General features: G+C 34.4%; 1 protein-coding gene and 1 non-coding gene across 2 annotated transcripts; one reads left to right on the top strand and one right to left on the bottom strand.

Annotated features, from left to right (window-relative positions):
• Positions 1 to 8,219: 8,219 nt before the first annotated feature.
• On the top strand, positions 8,220 to 8,358 carry LOC115958688. Its single transcript, XR_004084613.1, has one exon. It is a non-coding gene; the product is annotated as a small nucleolar RNA Z247 (small nucleolar RNA).
• Positions 8,359 to 18,094: 9,736 nt separating this feature from the next.
• Positions 18,095 to 18,361, bottom strand: LOC115956892 (glycine-rich cell wall structural protein 1-like). Its single transcript, XM_031075163.1, has one exon. The coding sequence runs from the start codon at positions 18,359 to 18,361 to the stop codon at positions 18,095 to 18,097; it is 267 nt and encodes an 88-aa protein (XP_030931023.1).
• Between the last annotated feature and the right edge of the window lie 842 nt (positions 18,362 to 19,203).

Genomic DNA, 19,203 nt, shown 5'->3' with positions numbered 1-19,203 from the left:
CTGATTGGTGTCTTGGTCTGATGATAAAGAACTATCATCAGGAACGGATACCATAGGTTTGAAACTCTCTAAAAAAAACAATAGGAGTGCCATTATCTCCATAAGGCTACATTTTATACATTTAGGCCAAAAAAATAATTTTCATCTCAATTCTTAATAGAATTCACATGAGTCAAAATTATCATCATTTATTTTGTGAGTCCCAAAATGTATTTCTCAAATCAATATATACTCTTTTTAAACTCATTTTTCTCAATTTTCAGTAACCCCCACTATTGAGAACATTTTAAAACAAAATGTGATTCATAAAATTTTTAATTTCCAACCTTGAAAATTAAACACACTTGAGATTTTTTAAAATTTTAATACCCCCACTATCAAACAGTATCTCAAGCGTCATTAACAGAATTCACATTTTTTATAGGAGGTTTACTGGAAAAGTTTTTATTATAAGAAACTTTTCATGAGATATCTCCTAATTAAGATTAATCAACCAAAATATTTCATGAAATCCCAAAATTGTTTCTCGGTTATATATCACCTAATAACTTTGTTAATTAATTTACCATATTATAGGAATTCATAGGGATTCAACAAGATGCATCATTAGATTTACTTTGAATATCACTATACAGTGTATCAAGTCTAGCGAGCTCAATATGACCTTCTCGATCAAAATATAATTAACAATGATATTAGGTGCTAAAAAATATACAGCCACATTAACTGTTATAACTATAACAGAATTTCACTATTATATTTTCAATGTTCAAAACACAGAAATAATAAAAGAAGATATTATCTCTATTCTCTAAACTTTATTTGCATCAGTTTTCATATAAAAATTAGCAGGCATCCGCAGAATTATATTCATGGCAATATAAGCATACCCATTATTTGAGCCCACAAACACGGATCATGTGTTTTTTTAATAACCAACTAATTTAGATATTTAATACCCATTTAGCTTTAGGAGATAAACATTTTATCTCAAATATCAAAACAACAAGAATTAGATTAGACTTGCCCGGTAGGTACCATAGACTTGAGCTTCTGCTTCACTTTTCATCCACCGATTATTTCATAACTAGGCCATCTAACTTTATCTCCGTAACCAAAGATAATATAGTTTATAAACAGAGATAAAGCGTATTTTTCTATCACTGACTACTGACACACAACAACAAAATACCCAAGTTATTAATCAACTAAGGTTATAGAATGTATTCATAATGGTCTTCACGGCCAAAATGAGCTTTTATCCATTTCTCACAAATTTTTCAGCAAAATGCTCCATGTCTGAAACTAATTAGGAAAATACTCCTATTTTCCAAATAACCAAAGACAAGGTGAGAAATTCATCTACACTTCTCAGAGATTATTACTACTATTATTTAGTTTTTTTTTAAAAAAGGTCTAACCAAATGGGGACATTTTATTTAGTTAAATAATTATATAAGTTAACGAATTTAATATGGTATTTTTTCTATGAACTAATCATATTAGTTATTTGGTTTCTCAAAAAAAAAAAAAAAATCATATTAGTTATTTAAAAACTAAAAAAATTTGGTTTTATTATTTATTATTTATAAATGAACAATGGGTACGCGGGGGCATTTGTAAAAGAGGATACTTGCAAGAAATTTTCCACCCTTTACGTGACGTATTTGGCTTCTCAGTATAGAACTCTAACTCCTCTTTTTTTTCTCTCTCTCTCTATCTCTCATCAGACTCTTCAGAATCATAAACTCAATAATTCATACCAGGCTCCATAACATTCTCATACAAGGCCAGTTGAAACTTGAAACAAAAATCTGAAAAAGAACTATGTTGGATGGACACGGATATGGACACGGACACAACACAGACACGGATACGGGGATACGGCAATTTTTGAAAAATAAGGATACGACATGATGGGGACACGGCGGTTAAATATTTAATTAAATTTTATATTTAGGCATATTTTTTTAATATTTTTAGACATAAAATACGTTTCTATCTAGAATTTAAATTATGTAAGAACTACAAATAAGTAAACTAACACCCAAAATAGTACAATAATACACATGAAATCAAGGTAGTCAAAGCTGTTAGGCGACCTTGAGGTGCTAAGGCCTTGTATCGGCCAAGGCGACAAGGCGCCAAAAAGGCGCTAAATATTAAATATAGTTTTTTTACATATATAAAGCTTAAATCATATATATTAATGTACTAAAAATTATAATCAAGCCCCTCTTACTTTGTTCCTAATGCATAGGATTTAGTCTATAAAACTAGTTTTTGTGTTGAATCCAATAGAGCCCAAAAAAAGAAGAAGAGAGAGTATAGGAATAAAAATAAAAAGAGGAGAGTTGCTATTAGAGAGTAGAGGGGAAAAAAAACTGACAGAGGGGAGCTATGAGGGTAAGAAAAGAACAAAGAGAGCTGCTCTAAGTAAGAAAGGAGTAGAAAAAAAAGAAGAAAGACAAAAACAATAAAGAAAAGAGAGAAGAGGTCCGAAGAATGAGAAGTAAGAGTAAAAAAAAAGAGCTTTTTAAATTAAAATTATATGTAGGAAATAGGAATAAAATAATGTTATAAAATTTAAAAGCAGAAATAAAACCTGGTGAGATAAGGTGCTGTTGGGCAACTGTCCTAATGGGAAGGTCAATGTACTTATATGTATTATTTTATTATTCATTTGTGGTTGTAAAAAGTTAAGTCTAATGTGCTTTTTAAGTGATTGTCAACTCAAACTCCACTAATGTCACTAAAAGATAAAACTGAGTAATAAAAAAAAAAAAAAAAGCCAGTCAACGAAGACAAGTCCTCTGCACCAGAAAGAAAACATAAGCGACGGAAAGAAAACAAAGGCGATAGAGGCTCTCGCCTAGCGCCTGGAAAAATTGTTCAAAATCTGTGATTTCTCCCTTTTTTTTTTACTGCCGGCGTGTCGGAAGCGTTGGAACCCCGTCGAAGCCGTGTCGGAGCCGTGTCGGCACCGCGTCGGCGCCGTGTTGGAGAAGTGAAAAAAAAAAAAGACACTTGCCGGACACCGGAATCTGGCGAGTCGTACCCGTTCCGGTGTCCGACATGTGTCCGACACCAACACGACGCCAATAATGGCGTGTCGGTGCAACCTAGAAAAAAAAACTGACTTGAAAGCCCAAAAAATATAACAGAGAGGGAAGAAGCCGAAGACTAATATATATATAAAGTACACAGTGTGGACATATATATAAAACAAAATAAATAAATTGTCAAATATACATTCATACAATATTCAGATTTATTAGTGGTGATGGTAGCTATGCACGTGAACAGCATGGTGAGCGGCGTGGTGGTGAGCGGCATGGTGGTGAGCGGCGTGGTGGTGACTAGCTTGGTGGTGTTGATGACCGTGACTGGGTTGGTGGTGCTGATGATGGTGTCCTCCATCCTGGACTCCACCTCCATCATCACCGCCGTCTCCTCCTCCATCATCACCACCTTCTCCTCCACCGCCATCGCGGTGTCTCCTCTTCCTCCTAGGTTCTTCAGAGCAAGCAAATATGACCATCGATATAATAGAGAGGGACATGATAATCATGCCCAACAAAAATAAGCCACCCGAGAGAGCAGCCTCATCTACATGCATGGCACCGACCAGAACACCAAAATCTCTCGCCATTCTTCGGGTTTCCTTCTCTCTTGCTAGCCCTCCAAGCCTATGTTGTGAACTGCCATAAACCGCAAAGCCCCATTTCTTATTTAAATTGATTAGGGCGGCGCTAGGGATATTTTAGTAAATGAGTCTAAACCCAACCTTTTCTTTTGCTTTGTCCAGTTGCCAACGGCTTTCCTAACTACAGTATTTGTTAGCCGCCTAATTATTCAGCACGCATCCTATCTCGATTCTCCACATCAACGTGCGTCAACGTGCATTAAGTTCACCATCAACTACTCACACCAGGGATTCTAATCCTCAACGGCAAGTTGAGTTAAAGACTATTATTGTTGATTAGATTTTGCAAGCAAATTTTGAGAGGTTTTGAGGAATTTAGCGTCGAAACTAGTTCGGAGAAAATTTGGTTAGCTGGTTTGCAAATGAGGAGTTCACAGTTCACACATATTACTTCACAGTTTACATATATTACTCCCTTTATAGGAATTTTTGTTTATTTTAGTATAAAAAGTTATTTTTATTTTATTTTACTCAATCACATTTTAAAATACTAATATTAGATTATTTTTACGCTATATTTTATTAAAATATTATTTTTTAATTTTTTTTTTATTACTCTCAAATCATCTCTCTCTATTTATGTATATGAGTAAAGAAGTATTAAAATTATTTACACGATTACAATAGCAATAATCTAAATTTATTTGGAATTAGATGTATAAAATTACCCCTTTTATTATTCATGGACTGATATAAGCGCCCTTATTAGATGTGATATTTTTTTGCTCATAATGTATCCATGGATACATTATCGCATCCTCTTTGTTTGCCTTGTAGTATTTGAAATTTATTACTTTTGTAAGTTTGTTGGTACTTGTGGTCCAGCCAACACTTAATTTGGAAACCTCATTAAATGAGGTGATTGGCAAGCCACAAGAGTCATCTTGCCATTCCTTACGTGTGGGATACGAAAAAGAGAAAGAAAAATAAGATTGATACTTGAAAATCAACTTTTAATTTCAACTATTGAAACCAAAATTTCAAGAAAAAATTAAGAAATTAAAAGTTAATAAGGGAGTAGTAAAAAGTTTGTGTGAGAAAAAAAAATGGAGTATTGTCGGATCCAAATTCACAAAAATAAACAGAGAGTTTATTTAGCCTCGGAGAGAGCTAAAGAAAAAAAGAGAGCTTGATACTATGAGAGAAACATAATGAGATTAAAGAGAGGCATTTTGAAGAGTATAGAGTGAATGAGAGTGAAAATGAGAGTTTTTCTTTGCTCAAACAATCAAGCTATATACAAACACAAGGAGATAAATTAGTGGAGTTCTCTAGCAGGATTTTTGAGTGTTATAAGCCTACAACTATAAAGAGTTGAAGTATTTAAAGGGAAAACATTTGCTACTAGTTTTTGTGGTAAAACTATATTACTCCTTGTAATTTATTGTTGTGTCTTCCAATTTATTGTGAACTCAAGTTTGGTATAAACTTGAGTATTGTAATCTCTATTTTCATAATGGATTTTCCAGAGTTGTCTTGTAATTTTTCCCTTTACACCATAGGTACACTAGAGGGCTTTTCAAGTAAGATTTGATGTGCTATATTTATTGTTATTACTTGGAAGTCATTTAATTTAATTTACACATTGACATTAATTGAGGGGATTTAGGATTTTTCTCCAACAACTTTTATTGTTAGCTACCCTACTTGTTGATATTTTATTTACTTTTTATATGAACCTAATTACCTCTTTGTTACCGTCGGATGGCAGTGTGTGAATTACCACTTATCGAGTTTTTAGCTCATCTCCATTGTTACCTTATTATTATTATTATTATTTGTTGGTGCAAATACAATAATAATGGAAATAAAATAAAGAGAAACTGAATAATACTTCTTTTAAAAAATATTATTAATTCAAAGAGAAAAATTACACAGCACTATTTGGATTGAGGCGTGGCACTCGCTCTCTTTAAGGAGATTCAGGCCCTTGGTTGACTAAACTTTGTAATCGGTGCAGACCTTTTCTGACTTGTCTCCCCTAAGATACAACAACTCAACAAGTGTCGTATAACTAGAACAACCTTTGCACAAAGTGTTCAAGTCCAAAGTTCCACCAGAAAGAACACCCTTTCTTGCCAAGAACCTCTTTATTTTTATTTTTAATGTATATTGCAGTAACTTGGTATGGGTCTGAATGAGTCTATTTATAGGCTCAATGGGCCTCACAAAATTACTACCCAAATTAATATAATTAATTAGTTCCATTATTCTAATGTAGTGGATGTTACAAGATTAATTGCTGGATATTAATCTGATGGGCTAGAGTTACACAATTAATGGTGAGATAAGGAGTTTCTGAAGAATGAAAAAGCCCAAACAGATAGTCCATTAAGTGGGTTAATGGCTCTTCATTTTTCATAATAAAAATGAAGTATTAATTTGGGTCATTTACTCACCAACGGATATGGTAATTATTCTGAATGGGCTATCAAGTAGGAGGATCCAAGAAACTGATTCATTTCCATTCTTGATACCTCCACCCTTCACCTCCCCCTTGCGCATGTATCTAGCCTAATATCTGAGACAATTCATATTAGTCCATTAATCACCACAATTAAAAAGAACAAAATAGTTTCTCTCTCTTTTTCAATGTGGGATTAAACATTTTCACTAACTTCTCATCTTCCATATTCGCTCCCACATCTTTACATTTATGCTGTAATATTTATTCATTTTAATTAACTAATATTAAAATGCTTCAACAATCCTCCACTCATTTTAATATTAAATTTTTTAGTTAAAAAGAGATTACCAGGCAAAGATGAGTCACTATGCATCATAAAGGTGTGCTCTACATTGAACCTTCACTTAGTAAAACAACAATCTCAACTCCAGAGTCATAGTGGTCTCTAACTTGAACGAGGATTGTTTTAGGGAAATTGAGCGTCACTGCTTACATATAACAAACTAGGTGTTGACATAAGCTTTTGTAGCTAGCACTTTACGGTCGTGTGCTGATCCCAGTAGCTAAGTCAAGAGATGTTATAGTACTTTGCAAATGAAATTGTATTGAATACAAAATTTTATCAATGAAATATTAATTTGTCCGGCACAATTGCAAAGTAAATATTGATAATGAATTGTATCAAGATTGCATGGGTTAAAGACTTAAAGGTACATAATAATTTTAGTAATGCACCAAAAAATTGTATTGATTCAAGTTAATTAAGAAAACTAGCCTCACACGTGTGCTCAAAGGCTAGTAGAGAAATGGAAACCATCAAACCAACCAGCTTGAGTCAAAGTCTTCCAAAACAAAATGAGCAATTACAATAAACTCACCTGTAGTTTGGCCCGAAATTATTTTTTTTATCGTGATTTAAAAAATGTTACTTTACTTACCTAAGGTAAGCTCTGTTTGTCTCCCATAACCCACATTTGTTAAAAATGATGGTAAATTTTTGCTACCATTTTATGTCTCTCTTCTCCCAAAACAAAAATAAAAATACAAGAGAAACAAGATCAAAAAGTGGTATTGACCTCTCTCTCAATTCACACAAATCTTGAACATAAAGAACATAGACCCAGAAAAATTAAACTCAAATCAACCTCTACGAATATATATTTACCTTGTTGTCTCTCTTTCAACACAATGGTTAAAAATTTGATCCCAAAAAAAAAAAAAAAAAAAAATCAATGGTTACTGTTAAGGATAAGGTTGACAGCCCAAATGATAGTGCCGTGTAGCTGTGAATATGTGGTTGTGTAAATTCAAATTGAAACCAGAACCATGTAGCAGCTATAGTGAGATAATTCAGTTCTTGATTTGAATTGTAATAGAGTATTAGATTGAGATATGATATGATAGGATAGGGTAGAGTTATTTATATTTTGAACTTCCTTTGTATTTGAATTTGTATAGTTGTATAACTCTATAAATGATAAGTCCCAAATCAGATTGGATTGAGTTTTACAAAATCATATTAGATAGCTATTGTCTTTACATGGTATTAGAGTAGTTTGTAACTCACGTTTAATTTTTTTTTTCCCTCATGGCCTCTTCCTCAACGTCTGCTACCTCTACCCTAAACACACTGACTACACCTTCTCCCACCACACTCACTCCCATTCATCACCTCATTACCATCAAATTAACCCATGAGAACTACCTATTATGGAAAGCTCTAATTGTTCCATATCTCAAGGGGCGACATCTCTATAGCTATCTTGATGGAAGCACTTGTGCTCCACCTTAATCTCTCACTGTTGAAGTCGATGAAGATGTACAAGTCATCCAAAATCTGAACTTCAGTCACTGGTATTACAAGACCAGATGATTCTCAATGCCATAATATCCTCCCTCTCTGAGCGTATTTTGGCTCATGTGGTCAAATTCAACACATCAAGGGATGTGTGGCAAGCCTTAGAGAGAATGTTTACCACTCAGTCAAGGGCTTGAACAATGCAAATCCACTATTAGCTCGCCACTTTGAAGAAAGGCAATTCCTTAATTGCTGATTATTTTCACCAGTTTACAACACTGGTTGATACACTTGCTACTACTGCTCATGCCTTAAAAGATTTTGAAATCATCTCATTTCTTCTAGCTGGTCTGGGATCTGAATTTGATTCCTTTGTTACATCTGTGACCACAAGAGTTGATCCTCTCTAGATTGATGAATTATATGGGCATTTGTTAGCTCATGAATTGCAACTTGAACATCAACAGCCAACTGTTGACCTTCAACTTGCCAGAGCAAATTTTGCAACAGGACGTGGAAACTCCCACAGTGGTCGTGGCGGTAGTAGTTCTTTTTAATCTGGCCGTGGGTCTTCCTCTAGCAATCAAAAAACTTCTCGAGGCCATGGGCGTGGAAATGGTTCTCAAACAAACCATCATGTGTGTCAAGTTTGCCACAAACCTAGTCATACGGCCTTGAAGTGCTATCATAGGTTTGATAATTCTTATTCCGCCAATCCTAGCAGCAACATGCACGCCTTGCTCACTACCCCTTAGATGGCTCCTGATCTCAACTGGTACCTGGATTTTGGAGCCACTCATCATATCACTGCTAATCTTGCAAACTTGGATGTGAAGGCCGATGAATATCATGGTCCTGATCAAATTCTCATTGATAACGGTCTTGGTTTGACTGTAAAACACATTGGTTCTACTCATTTATCTACTCCCACTTCTTCCTTTCTTTTAAATGATGTTTTACATGTTCCTCATATTACCAAAAATTTGATTTCTGTTGACAAATTTACTACTGATACTAATACATTAATTGAATTTCTCCCTACTCATTTCATTGTGAAGGATCGCACAATGGGGAAGGTTTTGCTACACGGGTTGAGCAAAGATGGACTGTATATGTTTCCTCCTGCTTTCAATAAAATTCCTTCGTCGTCTTCTGCTTTTGTTGGTGAACATACTTCTCCAAATCAATGGCATTCACACTTTGGACATCCTACTTTTAGAGTTGTTCGTCATGTCTTCTAGGTTTAGCTTGCCTTTTAGTTCCAACAAAACTGTTTACTCCTATTCTGCTTGTTTCAGTTCTAAGAGTAAAAAACTTCCTTTTGCTTTATCATGTACTTAAGTTAATTTTCCTTTGGAATTAATTTTTATTGATGTTTGGGGTCCGTCTCCTATTTGTTCTAAATTTGGTTCTAAATATTATGCTTTCTTTATGGATGCTTACAGTTGCTATACTTGGCTCTATCCCATGACAAATAAAAGTGATGTTCTCTCTATTTTTATTAAATGGCAAAAAAATGTTGAACGATATTTTAATACCACAATTAAAATGGTCCAATCTAATTGGGGTGTAGAATATCGCTATCTACATAATTTTTTGCAAAATTGTGGCATCACTCACCGTGTTTCTTGCCCTCACACCCATCAACAAAATGGTGTTGTTGAGCATAAGCATCATCATGTTGTAGAAACAAGTCTAGCTTTACTGTATCATGCCAAGGTTTCACTTCAATATTGGGATGAAGCTTTTCAAACAGCTTGTTATTTAATTAACCGACTTCCAACCCCCATTCTAAAGAATCAATCTCCTTTTGAAAAACCTTTTCACCAAGCTCCTGATTACAAATTTTTACGAGTGTTTGGTTGTTCTTGTTGGCCAAATTTGAGACCCTACAATTCCCATAAGCTTCAAACATGTTCTATTCAATGTGTTTTTCTTGGTTACAGTTTGCTTTACAAGGGCTATAAATGTTTGCATCTCTCTTCAAATCGTATTTATATATCTCGTGATGTTATTTTTTATGAAACACACTTCCCTTTTGAAGTCAGTTCTGTTGCCTCTCAATTAAATTACGTGTCATCAGGTGCAGCTTCATCTCAGGTACAGTCTACTGACCCGTGGATAGCTTTGCCTCGTGTTGGGCCTCCAATTTCTCCTACACCACTTTCTCAAGCTTCGGCCCACTCTCCTGCGCCTCCTAGTGCAACTCTCAGCCCACCATATGCAGCCCAACCCCCCTCTAGCCCTATAACTACAACTGATCAGGATCACGTCTCATCACAATCGCACTTTCAGATTCACGCTGCACCATTTGCTTCAGATCTCCCTTCTCTCAGTCAGCCCTTTACCTCCCCACATCTAGATTTGCCTTCTCATCCCATGACTACTCGTTCCAAAAATCACATCTCTAATCCTAAGTCCTTCACTGATGGGACTGTGAGATAGCCTCTACCTCGTGCTCTTCTTGCAGATGGTGTTGACGGGGCTTTCTTTGTTGAACCAACTTGCTACACCTCAGTAATGAAGGACCCTAAATGGTGTGCTGTAATGAATCTCAAGTTTGATGCATTACTCAAGAATCAGACTTGGGATCTTGTTCCTACAAAGCCTGTCTCGTTGCTAAGGGCTTCCATCAAGTTCCTGGTGTCGATTATGGTGAGACTTTTAGCCCTGTGATCAAACCCACTACGGTATGCACTGTCTTGTCTCTTGTTGTGTCTAAAGGATGGGTTTTACGTCAATTTGAAGTTCAAAACGCCTTTTTACATGGCTGGTTGTATGAGGATGTTTACATGTCTCAACCTCCGGAGTTTTCTCATCCTTAATTCCCTAATCATGTATGCAAATTGAAAAAGGCACTCTATAGGTTAAAACAATCTCCTTGGGCGTGGTTTTATCGCCTCTCTCGGTTCTTGCACTAGGTTTTCATGGTTCACGGTTTGATTCATCTCTGTTTATTTATCATAGTGCCCCTATCACTATTTATTTTCTAATATATGTGGATGATTTAATTGTTACTGCATCTCAACCTTCAGTCATTGATGATCTACTTCATCACTTGCAACTTGAGTTTGCCATAAAAGATTTGGACAATTTGGATTTCTTTCTTGGTGTTGAAGTCTTGCCTAATTCTACGGGATTGTTGTTATCTCAAAAATGCTACATTTTGGACCTTTTGGGAAAAACAAGGATGCTAGAAGCAAAGTCCCTTAGTTCTCCAATGGCCTCCTCTATTAATCTCTCTGCCTTTGAAGGGGATCCTCTCTTTGATGCTACCTTGTATAGCAGCACTGTTGGAGCCTTGCAATATTTGTCTCTCACTCACCCTGACATTAATTTTACTGTCAACAAACTTTCTCAATTTATGCATCGTCTAACTACCATTCACTGGCAAGTTGTTAAGTGACTTCTGCGTTACCTCAAGCAAACCATTCACTTTGGTTTACAATTGAAGTGATCAAAAACTCACTATCTTCAAGTTTTCTCTAACGTGGATTGGGCTAGATGCCACGATGATCAATGTTCAACTGGGGGCTTTTATGTATTTCTTGGTGACAACCTAATTTCTTGGGGTTGCAGAAAACAAAAGACCGTTGCTCGGTCTAGTACAAAGGTGGAATATAAAGCACTTACTAATGCTACTGCAGAAACTAAGTGGCTGTGTGCTCTTCTTTTTGAGCTTGGCACCCCTATCAATTGTTCTCTAGTGTTATGGTGTGACAACATTGGTGCAACTTATTTGTCATCAAATCCTATTTTCCATGCTCGTACAAAGCATGTTGAGATTGATTTCCATTTTGTTCAAAATATGGTTGTTGATGGTTCTCTTGTGGTTCGTTTTCTGTCCAGCAAAGATCAGTTAGTTGATGTCTTTACAAAGCCTCTTTCTTCATCTCGGTTTGCTTTGCTTCGGACCAATCTCAATGTCCTTCCAACACGGTTGAGCTTGCGGGGGAGTGTTAAGGATAAGGTTGACAGCCCAAATGATAGTGTAGTGTAGTTGTGAATATGTGGCTGTGTAAATTCAAATTGAAACCAGAACTGTGTAGCAGCTATAGTGAGATAGTTCAGTTCTTGATTTGAATTGTGACAGAGTATTAGATTGAGATATGATAAGATAGGATAGGGTAGAGTTATTTATATTTTGAACTTCCTTTGTATTTGAATATGTATAGTTGTATAACTCTATAAATGATAAGTCCTAAATCAGATTGGATTGGGTTTTGCAAAATCATATCAGATAGCTATTGTCTTTATAGTTACTAACTAAAAAGATTGGACATTCAACAAAAATAAAATTTCCACATATGGACACTCCTTCCACCCAGCTTACCTTAAGAATTAAAGACCTTGGAATTAAAGACACACCCTCCACATATGGATTGTCATCTATTTTCTCTCTCTCCTCTGCTATCTCTTTCTCACTCTAGTGGTGGTGTTGAAGATAATGATCGGCCACCACAACGAAAAGATCGACCATCAAAACCAAGATCGAAGGTCCAATGAAGCAAAAATGAAGGAAAGAGAGGGACGACAAAGAGATGATGATGAATTTATGGTGCGTTTGATTTGGGTATGATTTTTCAAGATTTTATGTTCAAGATTTTTGGGTTATGTCTGATGGTAATTGTGGGTTTGATTTGGTTTTAGTTTTTTGTTGCAAATCTGAATTATCACCGGCAATCAATTTCCACATTTGCCTATGAGCGAAGACCACCATGATTGGCTTCACCACCCCCGACTTTTTACTACTATCTACATTGCCATCATCCTCACCTAGACTCCACCAATTACCTCCAGGAAAAACCAAACCAACAAGGCTTTTAGCAACCTCTCTTGACTCTATTTTTGTTGTCCTTTGAAGTTGAGAAGCGGATTTTGATACGTCAGTGTTTTGGTGGTTTGGTGCTGAGGGATTTTATGAGAAATGGGAACTTTTTTTTTTTGTTTTTGGGAATTAGGGAAGGAAAGGTGGTTGTGGTGAGTGAGGGAAGGTTGGAGTGGGAGTATGTTCTTCATGTTCTAGGTGTTGAACATACAAGTTTCTGGGAGTATGTTCTGGGTGTTCAAAATTTGAATGAGTTTGATTTTTTTTTTTTTTTTTTTTTTGAGATAATAGGTAAGACTAAGCTAAACTCACACACACGGGGGGAGGGGGAGATGGTTATAGAAGCTTACACTGGTGTATATCCAAAAGGTCATAACTCTTGGACCTTTTGGATATACAGCAGAGGCTATAAACCACTTTGAATGAGTTTGATTTAGTTTTAGTTTTTGGTTGCAAATCTGAATGATAGATGGGCTTGAATATTTAGTTAAAAATTTGAATATTTGGTTGAATATGTTTAATTTAGTTTTAGTTTTTGGATGAATTCTTCCTTCCTCTTCAAAAATTTTATATCAAAAACACTTTTTGATCTTATTTTGTATGTGTTTTATGTTTTTGGAGGAAAGAGACATAAAAGGATAGCAAAAATACATATTTATCCTTGTTTTTAACAGAAGTGGTTTACCGAAGACAAATAGAGCTTACTTCCGGTAGGCAAAGTAACATCTTTTAAATCACGGGTAAGCAAAATAATTTTGGGTCAAACCACTAGTAGGTTATTATAATTACCAAAAAAAAAAAAAAATTATATAAACATGATACATTTTAAATTTAAAAATGAATATTATTTTTGGGTTCTATATAGTTAGTTCAACTAATAAAATTTATTGTCATTGAATAAGAGATTTAGTATTTGAACTTTACCTATACGACCACAAAATGATTAGTGTCTTAGTTAGATGATGAGAGCAATAATAATAAAGTAGATGTTATATATTAAAATTTTATCGTATTTTGTCCTTTTGAACTTCAATACAAACACCGCTATCTTACAATACCTTTTCTTTTCTTTTCTGCTTTTAAACTTGTGTGTGTGTTGATTGCGCAAGGTGGTTGGTTAAAATTTCTATTCCCAGTTATTTTCCAGTTATTTAAACTATCAATGATTTTTAATTAACTAAAACAGGTCGGAATTTCAAAGTATTTCATTCGACGGGGAATATGCAACTCTGTTCTGGTATATGTATAGATATCTTAAGAAATGAATATCTTTTTTGGTAGTGAGATATGAGGAAAAAGAATATAATGATTTTCCTACCAGAGACAACATAAGACACTACCATATAAAGCTTAGTGTAATACTTGTTGAGAAACTAGTATAAAAGTGACGGAGGTTTTTTTTTTTTTTGGCTGAACGGATGCATTTAGAAAATTTGTCAACCAACAAAATGCAAATACTTTCAAATTTCCTTTTTCTAGAGTAGCTAGTGTATTAGTGTATTTTCATTTTTCCTTGTAATCTTTAGTTCGGCAATTCATTTGTGAGAATTTCAAAAGCCTTGATCTCGAAATCGAAATCACTTGTAGTCGCAATTCAATTAGTGTAGGTAAGCAATATATTAATTTATTGGGTAAATTACAATCAACACCTTTAAGGTTTGAGATAAAGTCAAACAGATCAAAAACATTTTAAAACTTCCAAAATATTTTAGAACTAACCGATTTGGTCCATGAACCATATGCTAAATACAACAATTTCATTTCTAGGAGCATATGGTTTAGGGACCAAATTAATTATTTTTGAAATATTTTGGACCTGCTTGATATTAGCTCAAACCTCAGGAATGCTGACTATAATTCATCCTAATTTATTTCTAAGTTTTTTTTTTTTTTTTTTTGGTCTAAGTAATATTAAACCTAGTTAATTCTTAGTTCATATACTTCTAGAATTAGTTATTCCATTTTTTATTTGCAAATCTCTCATTGTACAAAACAAACTCCTTTCAACTAGGTAATTTATGTTAAGGATTTTTTTTCCTCAAAAAAAAAATTGTTAAATTAAAATTTTCGGGTGACAAATTAAGAAAAATTCCTAAAGCCCACAAGAGTTATTTAAGCTTGTAACTCATAAAAATGGTCCACACAAAAATACCAAGTCAAAATCGGTTGAATCTGGGCCCACGATGTCAGCCCTAAAAGAAAATAAGAAACATTTATAAAGCCCATGAAGGTCACAAGGCCATCTAACTAAATGGCCAGACTGGCCCACAGGGTCCACCATCCAGCCTAAAGAATATTCGGCTGGACCAAGATATGAGTCATGGGTTGGGTTTCTTCCTTATCACTGAGTGGACCAAACCCACCCATGAAAGGTACGACCAATAAAAGTGAAAAATAGGAGATGTGAATTAGAGAGCAAATGAGGCAATCAGTACCCCTTAAACCAAAGTCTCTCAAATGAGCTTCGAACACTTGTGAAACTCAAGGGCCCATGCCAAATGCTATGTGTAAAATACATGAGCTTGTAAGAACAACCCCATTTGTGAATAAGAAACTTTATCCGATATCACATTTCTTTCTCATTAAACAAGAATCAGACAGTCACACTTAAATTTAGCAAATTGGGAAGGGGAATTCCCTTTGGGGAAGTAGTTTTATAGAGCTTAGTTAACCAGGTTGCTATTCTTAGGAAAAAATTATAATTAGTGCCTCATTTTCAGGATTAACACTACTCAATGGAGTAATTATGGAATATAAAAAATATATACTTTTCCTATCACATAATAGTGAATCTCGCTAATTAAATTCATAATAGAACTCACTAATTATGTGAGAATAAAAAGTATGTGTTTATAGTACTCCAAAATATTCTATAAATATCCTTGCTCAATGATGATGAATTTTAATATTAATTTCCGCTGTTTGAAATACTCATAACCTACTTTCCTCTCATTTCACTGGTTTTTGAGTGACACCAACATCTTTAAGAACAAAATGCACCCCAATGTGAGGGACATAGATTCAGGAAGGGAGAAAAATACAAATTCATAAACTTAGACACTTAGCCTATGATTGGATAGGGGTGAAACTGAATTTTCAGCTGCGTTTTGCATTTCTAGTGAGTCCCATGCACTGTTAATGGGACCTGCAAGTACTTTATTTAGCAAAAAAAAACTTTAAAATTAGGTCCCACAGTACTATTCATACATTTAAAATTATTTTGCTACAGTGTTTTCAGTTTTCAATTTTCAACAATAAACAATATCCAAACAGACCGTTATACACATATATTCTTGCACTTTCTTACACTTTTAAATATATTAAGCAAATATGAGGCACTTCCTATTGAGTTCTTGATTACACAAATGTAACGACAAAAAAGCAATTTGGTCAACAAATGAAAATAAATGAAGGTTTTACTGCTTGCTATCACAATAAATTTGTTTAGAGATGGGAAGTCAAATCTAATTATGATATCCAACACACGAACTCAAAATGTTTACATCATAGAATTGAATAAGAAAGGGTGCCTCTTTTATTAATTCACAGTTTAAGAACTAATTAAGAAAAAATACAAGTGTTGGTCCTCGAGTCTAGTCCAAGGTTGGGTTTACAAATGGATAGATTCTTTTCTTTCTTTTTTCTTCTCCCCCTGCATCTGGATCTTCCTCTTACTTTTATATCCAACTACAACTTATCTGGATCTTACACTTGGAGGGCTGAGATTGCCCTCCCAGAACTCTGGTCCCATCCAGAACATACTAGTAAGTTTTACCCTATAATCTTAGCTGTACCACCACTATTCACGGTCATTTCCTCATTAATACGGCCAGAGGAGTGGTTGTCTCGTATTTAATGCAAAAGGGATGGCTTTTATACCCTTCTTTCTTCATCCTTCTCGTATTCTGTGCCAAGTCTGTTTTCTTTTCTTTTCAATATTTTAATTTTATGTGCCTCACATAACTAGTGCTCGTCCCCGAAGTCCGAGGTGCATCCTCGAAAATAACCTTGACAACCTATTTAAATGAGATTTGGGAACCTCGTCCCCACAACAAACATGAGTGTTTTTCTCCTTCATCATGGGACTAGTTTTCCTTTTCTTTTGAGGTTAATACCCAATTTTTCCAAGTTGTGAGAGCTGGTTGCAAGCATTTTCCTCTCTTTTTTAGGTTTTCTTTTTTAGTATTACATAATCATTTCACACTGTTAGCCTTCGTCATCATTCATGTGGAGTAGAAGATTTGATTCTTTGAACTAAATCCGAGTTAATGAAAAAATCCAATCAAATCCTAAAACATGGGGATTCAATAAAAAAAAAAACCCAAACAATACCTAACTCATTCGATCTTAAATTTGAATTGAGATAATTTATTCAAAAATATATATTTAAATAAAAACTTATTATAGGTTTAAGCATTATATGCCCCTCCTTGCATGCTTCTTTACCACTAATTTATAATCTATAATAAATATAAAATATAAGTAATTTGAATTTTGGTTAACTCATAATTTTGTACCGCATAAAACTTTTGATGCCTAAAAATAAACGCACACCAAAAAAAAAAAAAAGGAGGAAGAAGAAGAAGATGACAATCATATTATGTTAAATGTGCCTTGCATTGATTATTAGGTAGTTAATACTTAATACATACGGAACCCATTAGATAACATATAATAAGAATGCAAATCGTATGCAAATTAAAATCCCCTTCAGTAAAGCTGAATTTTTAAGCCACTTATAATATATCTTAATGGAACCCATTAGATATCGTTGCTAGAACCTAAGTTTTTCTTATCATTTTTAAAAACTTATACAAGGTTACTTGTCGGTTTCAAACATGGATGGCAGTCCCATTAGGAATTTAGGATGATGAAAGAGAAATTATCCAGAAATAAATTAAGAGTCATGTTATTAATAACCTCTCTCGTGCGTATTGATAAGAGACATATCCATTGATGAATGGATCGATATGCTTTATCTAAAAGACATGACTATTCAATAACAACCAACTAAAATATTCCTTCTCAACCAAAAAAAAACTAAAATATTAAAATAATTAACTCTTGATACATTAGTAAAGCAAATCTCATTCATCAAGTAGAATAATATATGTAAAAATGTATTATATTATTGTGCTCACCCATCACATTGTATACTAATATTACTTAATTACAAATTTGACTGAAGAACCAAAAAAGTCAAAGAGAAGATTCTCCTATACACATATCTTACATAAAGCAAAACTAAATATTGGGGCATATGACCACGTCAAACCCTCTTTTATTCTCTAAAGTAGAAAATAGAAAAGATATCATACATGCTTAGTAAATATGTGGGAGAAATATTGTTCCATGTCAACACCCACCTCCACCCCCACCCCCACCACCAACACCACCTCCTCCACCACCACAACCCCCACCACTACCTCCTCCACCACCAAAAATCCAACCCCGCCTGCCACAGCCACCACCACCCCCACCTGTACAAGCAAATATTACCATTGATATAATAGAGAGGGACATGATAATCATGCCCAACAAAAGTAGGCCACTCGAGCTCTCTACCACAACACCCGCATCATCTGCATGAGCACGAACTAGGGCAACAAAATCTCTCGCCATTTTGGGACCTCGTTCTCTCTTGCTTGGCTGTGGAAGTGTTACCATGTATATATATACACTCCTTTAACATTTCATTATTCATTATAAAAAATTTTAGGAATTCAGTACCGTATTGAAGTTTGCTTTTATATTTCTAGAGTTGCAAAAAAAAACATTACTTAAATTATATGATAACGACCACGAAATGACTTTTTAAAAAAATAATAATAAAATCCCCAAGAAACCAAGTCCAACCACCTTGAGTAAGAGTCATAAAAGAGAGTAGATTATATAAACATAACACGTCTCAAATTTCAAAAGAATACTGAGTTTTTTTTTTTTTTTTTCTCAAGATCTAACTTCAACGCAACACCATCTATTTCTTGAATTTTTTTTTCCCAATTCCTTTCCAGTTATTGGAACTATCAATGAAATTTAATTAACTAAAACCGGCTGGAAGTTCAAAGTATTTCATTTGACCTGGCATATGCAACTCTATTCTGGTTTATTTATATGGGAAATGTTAACGAGTGCACTAAGAGCACTCGTTAAGAATCTAGTTAAAAAAAAAATTTATAAGAAAATAAAAAAAAAGCAATTAAAATGAATATCTTTTTCGGTAGTGAGATATGAGGAAAAATAAGACATGATTTTCCTACTAGAAAAACACAGCCGTATAAGCTTGGCACCTCAAACAAGGAAACTTGTCTGAGTTCCATGTGTTATGCTATATATATTGCTGTTGGTCAATGATACTTTTGCACTCATTTTTTTACATTTTCACATCAATTATTAATATTAATGTATAATTGTGGACAGTGGCAACTTTAGGAATTTTTTTCAGGGTGTTCCTTGAGTACGTG

The sequence above is a fragment of the Quercus lobata genome, chromosome 8 (genome assembly GCF_001633185.2).
Source record: "Quercus lobata isolate SW786 chromosome 8, ValleyOak3.0 Primary Assembly, whole genome shotgun sequence".
In the NCBI taxonomy this organism is placed as follows: domain Eukaryota; kingdom Viridiplantae; phylum Streptophyta; class Magnoliopsida; order Fagales; family Fagaceae; genus Quercus; species Quercus lobata.
Note: the sequence above shows the minus strand (reverse complement) of the source record. Positions and strands in the feature narration are given on the sequence as shown.

Bases quoted from the DNA above. Each gene is read 5' to 3' on its own strand.
- LOC115956892 (XM_031075163.1), bottom strand. From the start codon at position 18,361: ATGGCGAGAGATTTTGTTGCCCTAGTTCGTGCTCATGCAGATGATGCG.